Here is a 9,694-nt window from a genome sequence, read left to right on the forward strand (position 1 = left end):
CTCCTGAATCCTCTGGGTGGCCTTGTCATCCTTTAACTCTTTGTGCTTTTGGGTATTAGAATGGTTAATTTCACATACTAAAATGTTCAAGGAGAAAAGATGGTTTTAAGGATGAAGTTTAACTCTTCATGAGTCATGTTCCTCTCTGCTGTTTGTCTTCCCTCCTTCCTCATTGTTTAGCAATTGCAATTTTTATCTGTTTAACTTGGGACCTTATCCTGAAATTACTTATGCACGTGAATAGATTCTGAGAGTTCAACGAGGACTACTTGTGTGTGTTTGGAGGTTGGGGCTTACATGATTGTATTACTGAGGCTGGGTCATGCTTTAGCTTTAAAGTTCTATCCACAACGTTGATATTAATAAGCTCTGGAATTCCTTGTAGTTGCTATTTTACAGCAATCCCATGTTTCTATCATAATTTAAGTTTTATTTAAAATGAAATATTACAGAAAAATAGGCTTTTACTACTTGATTGTAATGAATCCAGTCTCATATGAGGCCCTGCATTTAGGTGTTTTTGTAAAGGGTAAATTTTTGAACCAGTGAATAAATGGTTTGTGTTAATACGTATTTTGTCACAAAGGTATAATTATTCAAATCTTCTTTGTTTAGGAGTAACCCTCCTGAAACTGATATATTACTGTAGGGTAGTATGTGTGATGAGAGGGATAGGTAGATAGAAAGGAAATAGTTGCTCATGTACTGTGTTAAAAAATCCATTTGTTAAATAAAATTGCTCAAATGCAGGCTACACGTTAGTGGGGACTCGTACAGTCAAGTTGAGAACCAGTTCTTCAGTAAAACAACAAGGAGTCTAGTGGGACTTTAAAGACTAACAGATTTATTTGGGCATAAGCTTTCATGAGTAAAAAACCGAAATGAGGTTTTTTACCCACAAAAGCTTATGCTCAAATCTGTTAGTCTTTAAGGTGCCACCAGACTCCTTGTTGTTTTTGTGGATACAGACTAACACAGCTACCTCCTGATACTTGACACCATGCAAAATTCTTCAGTGAATTTTTCTGATTTTGTTGTCCTCTTATCATGTTTCAAATTAATGCCTTTGGCACATGCCAAATTCTTCTTCTTCTTATCATGTCAAATGCAGTTAAAACATATGATAAATTATATGACAAAACATGGCTAACTTGTTTAAGCCAGTTTTGAACCAATATGTATATTTCTAAACTAGCACCCTTCCAAGCTTTACTGTTACACTTAGGTTTTCAAACTAAATGAAACATTGAAGGGATTTTTCTTTTCTCCTATGGAGGAGTTAAAATCATTTAAATAAGGATTTCTAGCAGAACTTGCTCATAGTGCCACTGGTTGTGTTTTTAAGGAGATTTGATGCACAAAATATTTTGAAATATAGGTTACATTAAGGGTATTAAGCAGAATATTCCTTTTCTAAAAAAAGATACTGGGTACAGCAGTTAAGTTTGGTGTTTTGGGAACTTCAGTTTTGTACAGTAATTCGGTCAGTTATTTTTATAGCATCTTTGACACAAGTAGCATCAGAATGGTTTGGTCATTTAAGTGTTACATGTTGAGATAAAGAGAACTGGCCCTTTTCTTATCTGATATTTTATCTTTCAGAATTCAATTCGTCATAACCTGTCACTGCACAGCAAGTTTATAAGGGTGCAGAATGAGGGAACAGGAAAAAGTTCTTGGTGGATGCTGAACCCTGAAGGAGGAAAGAGTGGAAAGTCACCTAGGAGAAGAGCAGCATCCATGGACAACAACAGCAAGTTTGCGAAAAGCAGAGGAAGAGCTGCCAAGAAAAAGGCAGCCCTTCAGTCAGGCCAAGAAGGAAATGGAGACAGCCCAGGATCACAGTTTTCAAAGTGGCCTGCAAGCCCCAGCTCTCACAGTAATGATGACTTTGATAACTGGAGTACCTTCAGACCTAGAACTAGCTCTAATGCTAGTACAATTAGTGGGAGACTTTCTCCAATCTTGCCAGAACAAGATGACCTTGGAGATGGGGATGTGCACTCTATGGTATATCCTTCATCAGCAACCAAAATGGCTTCTACTCTACCCAGCCTTTCAGAGATGAGCAATTCTGAAAATATGGAGAATCTTTTGGATAATCTCAACCTCTTGTCACCTAGTACGTCACTGACGGTATCGACCCAGTCTTCACCAGCTACAATGATGCAGCAAACACCAGGTTATTCATTTGCATCACCAACCACAAGTATAGGTTCACCAAATCCAGACTACCGAAAATTTACATACGCTCAAGCTAGCATAAACTCTTTGCCCCAGATGCCTATGCAAACTCTTCAAGACAGTAAATCAAGCTATGGAACGATCAGCCAATATAACTGTCCTGCAGGACTCTTGAAGGAGTTACTAACTTCTGATTCTCCACCGCACAATGATATCTTGACATCAGTAGATACTGGTGTTTCTCAACCTAGTGGTAGAGTATTAGGCCAAAATGTGCTGATGGTCACCGATTCAGTGATGTCAACATATGGTAATCAACCATCCCACAACAAAATGATGACTCCCAGTGCCCACCCACACCAAGGACGTAATCAGCCAACAGTTGCAGTTAATGGTCGTGCCTTGTCACACACAGTGAACACCATGTCACATACTTCAGGTTTAAATCGTTTGTCCACAGTGAAAACTTCATTACAAGTGCCTATGAGTCACCCAATGCATATGAACACAATGAACCCTTATGCTGCTGTTAACAGTTGCAATGGCTATGGAAGAGTGGGAATTGTTTCTCTCCACCAGGAGAAGCTTCCCAGTGATTTAGATGACATGTTAATTGAACGGTTGGACTGTGACATGGAGTCAATTATTCGTAATGACCTTATGGATGGAGAAACTTTAGATTTTAACTTTGACAGTGTGTTGCCTAACCAAAGTTTTCCACACAGTGTAAAGACCACCACACACAGCTGGGTGTCGGGCTAGGAGATAGCACAAGGTAAATTCTCATACTATTTAAAAAAAAATCTGAAAATGAATTTAAAGGAAAAATACAGGCTTTAACAGATTTGGAAATGCTTAAAGTTTTAATGGTTTCCAGTGTCATGTGCATGCATCTACCATCACTTTGTTGTCTAACTTGCTAGCTTTTTAAATGGGTTGTAAATTACATTAGACTTATGGATGTGCCATGAGGATACCTAATACAGACTTCTAGCATTTGTTTGGACAGGTAGAGTAGTAGTTTTGGACATCTAGCCAGTAGTATTAAAATAAATATATATAATAACAATAAAGTGGAAGTTTTCATTATTGTCTGACTTGGAGCTATTTGGAGCATGTATTCTATATCTTTTGCTTATTTGTGAATATTAATTTTGTTTCATTGTGTTTTTTCTGTTTTTTTCCTAGGCTACAGTTTAAAGCTCTTCAGACTTGTGTGACAACAGGAACTGAGAAAAGTAGTCCAAAGATGTCCTTCGCCCTTCTTTTAGGTTTCTTGATAAAACTGTTCTCATTTTTCCTTTTGTCAGAATTGGCAGCAAACAGACTTTTCCTGTACAGGATGTTTGCCCAGTGTTTGCAGGTTATGTGCTGCTGTAGATAAGAACTGTGCCATTGGAAATTTCATTACTCTGAAGTGCCAAATTCACTACACCATATAATCACAGAAAATACTTTTGCATCATGTTGTGCTTTCGGTTTTTGTACAGTATGAGCTGTAGATGTTGTTTTTAAAAATATCTGTTTGGTCCAAAAAAAACCCTATAAACTTCTTGTAATACTGTGGTGGTTTCATGCCCTAAGTAAGTTTAACTTTTATTGAAGATACCTGTGTTCTGCTGAACTGATGAATTGAGATAACTGTGGACTTTGTTTTGCAGCTGTATGAACTGCCTTGTATTTGTTAAAATTGATACACATTTCATATGAGAAAAGAGCGGCCTGGTAAATAAGATCCGGCTAAGCTCATTGAATAGTCAAATGTTCAAAACAAACAATAGATTAAATGACAATTGGTGTATTACCAATCTTTTCATTATGTAAATTTATGCAAAAATATTTGTGGGTCTGATTTCTGTCCCATTTTTGGCAGAAGAGTGATGTGTATAGACAGACATTTTCCTTTTCATGTTTAGGAAATATTTAATCGGTTTTATATATGCATTTCTAGAAACTTCATCAGCTTCTATTACCGTTTTAACCCTGACTACCACAAAGTGTTAAGTATTCATTGTTAGATGCTTGTACAGTGCTTCATGTTGTATTTATTTCATGAAGGTCTCATAATGTTTGTGGACTCAAAAGCAGGATCTTTGTTTTAAGAACATTCACATTCTGGTAAAGTTAATGACAGCATTTCCATTTGTGTTTAGCATTAGTTTTTAGGGTCTGTCAGCATTTTTATCATCACACCCTATTTTAGGGGGGTTTGAAAGTGCTACTGTGAAAGTACATGAGGGATAAAACTTCCATTATGTAACATTTCAGGGCAAGGACATATTTGATCTCCATTTCTGGGAGTGGGGAAGATTAGTGAAATAGCAAAGTTACATAAGTGCAAGAGTTTTAAGGAGAAGGGATAGCTGTAGTTACTAAGGCTTTGGTCCTGCAAACCTTTACCTTTAGGTGATTAGGCCCATTGACAGATATTTCAAGGTTTACAGGATTGGGCCTTTACTTGGTAAATATTTGCTGTATTTACATAGTTAAATTGTGTTTTGAGGGATGAACGGAGAGGTAAACCTGCCTGCCTGCCACTGATTACTGCACATCGTTTGTGTTAAAAAAAAAACTAACAAAAAACCAAGGATTTTTATTCTGCACTTACAATTTTTGTAATTTTTACAATAGGGCCAGAGATGGAAATTAATTTTTCTGCTGTACTATTTTCAAGTCATCCATAACTGGAAAGTGATTATAATCCTATTTTAACTCCCTTCTTCTCCATCGTCATTCTCCATGATCTTTTGTGGAACCTGCCTGGAGAGAGAAGATTAAGAAAATATTAAAAAGTCTATGATATTAATTACAATGTGTGCTCAGTGCTGGCAGTTCACTAAAACAGCCTGCATTTGTCTAATATCTTCCCTATCAAATTAATTATATTTGAAATGTAATCACATCTCTTGCCCATGGCATGAGCAGAAGACTCTGTGGGACCAGTTTCCAAAGAGCCTCCTTTTTGGTGCATGTGCAAAATTTTTGCTCTCCAATGGCAGTTGACTAAGTGAAGTACTGAGTCATATAATTTATTATTTGACCTTTATGTGCCGATTTTGTGTGCAAAAAGAGAGACTCTTTGAAATTCGACCCTCTGGCGCAGGAGCTGAACATGCTACATTTAACAATTTACCTCTTATAATTTTATTGCTACTGTATAACTTACAAATATATTCTTTTTTTATAGCTATGATGAACTTGAATGCAACGGTTCTTTGATTAAAATAGGCTGCAGGAAGTCCTGTTTGATCATTATCAGAATAGATACTTATAGATGGTGGGAATTTTGGTTCTGCATTTTCTTTTTATTTTGTTGTGTGTCAGAATTCTAATATTTTTGCTTGTAACTGTGGGATACTGTGAAATCTAATGAAGGGTAGGTTGTCTGTCTTGAAAGCAAACATTATGTGACCTCTAGTAATAAATTCCTTTAAGTAAAAGTACTGAACTTTTGGAGTAAATTAGTTTGTCAGAATTATTGTAAATGATTGCTTTGTGAATTGTGCAGATAATCTTACCTATGCAGCTTTGGTTTTGACTTTTCTCTGGTTTGTACTGTTATTGTATTATAGAGCTGTTCAGATATTTTAAATATAAAGCTGTATTGTTTCCATAATATATCTATATGATATATGTTTAGGTAGTAGATGCATTAATTGGAAAGCTCTGCTTTGATAAACTGACAAATTGCCTATGTTTATAAGCAAAAGTTGTGCTGCTTATTATTGGCTTGTCAACAGAGCATCCCTAAGAAGAGGAGAGAACTTAAAATTGGGCCAATTCCAAAATAGTATAAATTTTGCACTTGTTAAACCACTGGATGTATGTTAGTACTTTTTTTTTTTTTTTTTTTTACTGATTTGAAGTTCATATTTTCATTATGAAATTGCTAGGATTCTTAATTTATAACTGATTTTAGATAAGATGTCATGGTTTTTTGTAATCGTTACATAAAAATGCAGCATGGTTTATGCAAACAAAAAGACTTGGCATTAAAACTAGCCTCCTTTTTGAAGATTGTTCCACAAACCAGCAATATCACCAGAGAATGGCTTGTAAATGTGGCTAATTTTACTCATGGGTGGTGTAACAGCACTTCTGTGTTCCACTGCTCTTATTCAGTAACATCGCAGAATTAAAGTTCGTATTTGGATATTTTCAGAGAAGTGCCTGATGTACCTACAGACACAAGAACAATCCTTTACTGTTGTATAAAGCCATAAATGTATATAAATTATGTTTAAAAGGTTTTGTGTCCTTTCTTGTATACTGGAAACGAGATTTGTACCAGGATTCTACTTGTGATTAGCAGTTATCGTATTCAAACACTGTAGTAATTACATTCCTTACCGCCTAATATTTTTAATAATGATAATCCCGTTTTGACAATCTTGTTGGCGTTAGCAATTTTATGTGGAAAAATACCTCATGGTACCAAGTCTTGGAGTTCAGCAAGATGATACCATATTAATAAGCAAACACTAACTGCAAAATGGCTAACAGATTTTCCAGTACTTTGTGTAAGGGGAATTATCTTTTGGAATTTCTTCTGGAATTGGAACTGTATCAGGTACAGTAACTTAATAGGGCTGTGTTAAGTATTTTATCACAACTTATTGTGATTAAAACTAACTTGTTTATAACTATTTGGGACTAAACACAAGAAGAATCCATGCCTGAGTTGACAAGATATATTGTGTAAAGATACTTTGTTGCTGGAAGCTGCTTTACACAGCTCAAGTATTGTTGCCATTGGTTCAACAAACCTAGTTCAGAGAAAATTGCAAAAATTCCTGAAATCTCTTAAGAATGCATATTTGTAAGTATAAGCTTTTAATAAAATGGCTATGACATGAGATGGTGATTAATGTATTAGAACATTATGTAATACATTTAGAAAATGTGAAACAAAAACTTACAGGAAGGAATTACTCTTAAATTAGCACGTTACAGATTAGATCCTAAAATCATTAGATGTGGGAAGGGGAACAGGTTTTGAAGGGGATGTGAGTGGGGTGGCAGCAGAACCTTTTTAAAAAAAAAGATGGAACACATTATTATAACCTGAGAGTGCTTAATCCAGAAATAACCCACGTGGCTGAATAAATTCTGAAATGAAAGAGGAGGTGTTTTGTAGCAATTTTCTGAAGCCAAAGATCTCAAGTGTATTAGTCTGGGACATGGTGGTTCCAGGTGAACAGCTTCAAGTCTCTGCTATGCTTAAATGTTTAATTATTCAAATTTCCCTGCTGAAGAATTAAAAAAAAAAAGTCTATTGACCCTGTTTTTCCCTACTCTTATCTCTTCCTCTTCATTTCCATCTTTTCACTTCTCCCCACCCTCCACAGGTCAGCAATGCTTTCCCTCCCATAATAGCTGCAATTCATAGGCTAAATTGTATGGTTGACTTATTATGCAAATAGTCTTGTTATAATCAATGGGGGGCAACTCCCATGGATAAAGAGAGCCAGATTTGACCCTATTTCTTGTTAGGTTATGTTTCCAAACAAAACTGAGAGGGGCTGACTCCCAGTTTTATTAATAACACTCTTTCCCCCTACAAACCAAGTAACATGTTTCTCAGAGCCCTGCAAAGGGAGGGGGAGAGAAAGAGATTACAGAAGGCTAAATTCAGCTTCCATTCTAGTCACTGGCAAAAATACCCATTGACCTTCAAGCGAGCAGCACTGGACCGGAAGAAGAGAGACTAGTTTTCGCTTTCCTACATTTTGCAGTCCCATATTTCTGTGCCTTCCCTGTGTCTCTCCTGCACTTTTCAGGTAAATGGTGGTGCCCCCCTCCCGCCCCGTTTTAGCTAAATAATAAAGATGTTGTTTAAGTATCTCATTTTAACAGTTTGGAAATGCTGAGTTCTGGAGCAGAAGGATTATAGTAACCAATGACTCAAGTGATTTGCTTATTCATAACAGTGCTGGAAAGAATTGTGCAGTTTATGCAAATTCTTGACTAGTAATGGTTGTCAGCCAGTTGCAGTGGACAGGTAGTTACAAACTATGTCACCGAGAAATAACTACAGTGATTATACAGATCTGACAGCAAAGCCAATCAGAATACAGGGACTATACTAACTGAGGAAAGAAAACTACTGTATAGGTCAGAAGCTGTGCAGCATCCTTGTACTCTAAGGGTATGTTTACACTATGGGATTATTCCGATTTTACATAAACCGGTTTTGTAAAACAGATTGTATAAAGTCGAGTGCATGCGGCCACACTAAGCACATTAATTCGGCGCTGTGTGTCCATAGTACAGAGGCTAGCATCAATTTCTGGAGCGTTGCACTGTGGGTAGCTATCCCGTAGCTATCCCATAGTTCCCCGCAGTCTCCCCTGCCCATTGGAATTCTGGGTTGAGATCTCAATGCATGATGGTGCAAAAACAGTGTCGCAGATGATTCTGGGTAAATGTCGTCACTCAATGCTTCCTCTGTGAAAGCAACGTCAGACAATCATTTCGTGCCCTTTTCCCCCTGCGTTGCCCTGGCAGACGCCATAGCATGGCAACTATGGAGCCCATTTTGCCTTTTGTCACTGTCACCGTATGTGTACTGGATGCTGTTGACAGAGGCGGTACTACAGTGCTACACAACAGCATTCATTTGCCTTTACAAGGTAGCAGAGATGGTTACCATCCCTATCGCACCATCTGCCATTGTAAATTGGCAATGAGATGATGGTTATCAGTCATTTTTGTATTGTTTGTAATTGGAAAGTGGTGATGACGGTTATCAATCATTTTGTACCGTCTGCTGCTGTCATGGGTGCTCCTGGCTTGCCTCGCTGAGGTTGGCTGGGGGCGCATGGACAAAAATGGGAATGACTCCCCGGGTCATTCCCTTTGTTTTGTCTAAAAATAGTCAGTCCTGCCTAGAATATGGGGCAAGTCTACTAGAGAGCCAGAGAGCACAGCCGCTCCAGGTCAGAGCCCCAGAGATCCCGCAGAAATGATGAGCTGCATGCCATTCTAGGGGGTGCCCCTGCAACAACCCCATCCGTTGCGTCCCTCCTCCCCCAACCCCTCCTGGGGCTACCATTGCAGTGTCCCCTCCATTTGTGTGATGAAAGTAATAAAAAATGCAGGAATAAGAAAAAAAAAAAAAAAAACACTGGGGGACCTTTATTGTAGCGAAAGAGTAAAATGAGGGGAGGCAGCCGCCAGCTTGCTGTCATAGTCAGCAGGACATTAAAGGGGGGGAGAGTGAGCGCAGCCTCCACTTGCTATGATAGTCCAGGGAGACAGGATCTTTTTTTAACACAAAAGGCAGGGGGTGGTGAGCTCAGGCTCCAGTTGCATGATGATGACGTTAACCAAGGTATTTGGTATCCGTTCTGCCAGGAATGACAGGATCATTCCATTGTTACCCAAGGCATCTCACTGACCTCACGAGGCCAGCCAGGGAGCACTCACAGATTGATGGTTTTCCATCCATTTTGTGACTGTCTGCCATCAGGCGAAAGGAAGGGAGGGGATGCTGCTGTCAGCGCCACCA

General features: G+C 38.1%; 1 protein-coding gene across 1 annotated transcript in view; it reads left to right on the forward strand.

Moving 5' to 3' along the window:
* The window catches only part of FOXO1 (forkhead box O1), an 89,357-nt gene extending 82,317 nt beyond the window's left edge, over positions 1–7,040 (forward strand). Inside the window, exons 2-3 of the mRNA XM_032795161.2 lie at positions 1,603–2,959; positions 3,373–7,040. Of these exons, the coding sequence (XP_032651052.1) occupies positions 1,603–2,946 (1,344 nt within the window). The 3' untranslated portion in view covers positions 2,947–2,959; positions 3,373–7,040. The remainder of the gene's footprint in view (positions 1–1,602; positions 2,960–3,372) is intronic.
* Positions 7,041–9,694: the final 2,654 nt, after the last annotated feature.

Source organism: Chelonoidis abingdonii, chromosome 1 (assembly GCF_003597395.2).
Source record: "Chelonoidis abingdonii isolate Lonesome George chromosome 1, CheloAbing_2.0, whole genome shotgun sequence".
Taxonomy (NCBI): domain Eukaryota; kingdom Metazoa; phylum Chordata; order Testudines; family Testudinidae; genus Chelonoidis; species Chelonoidis abingdonii.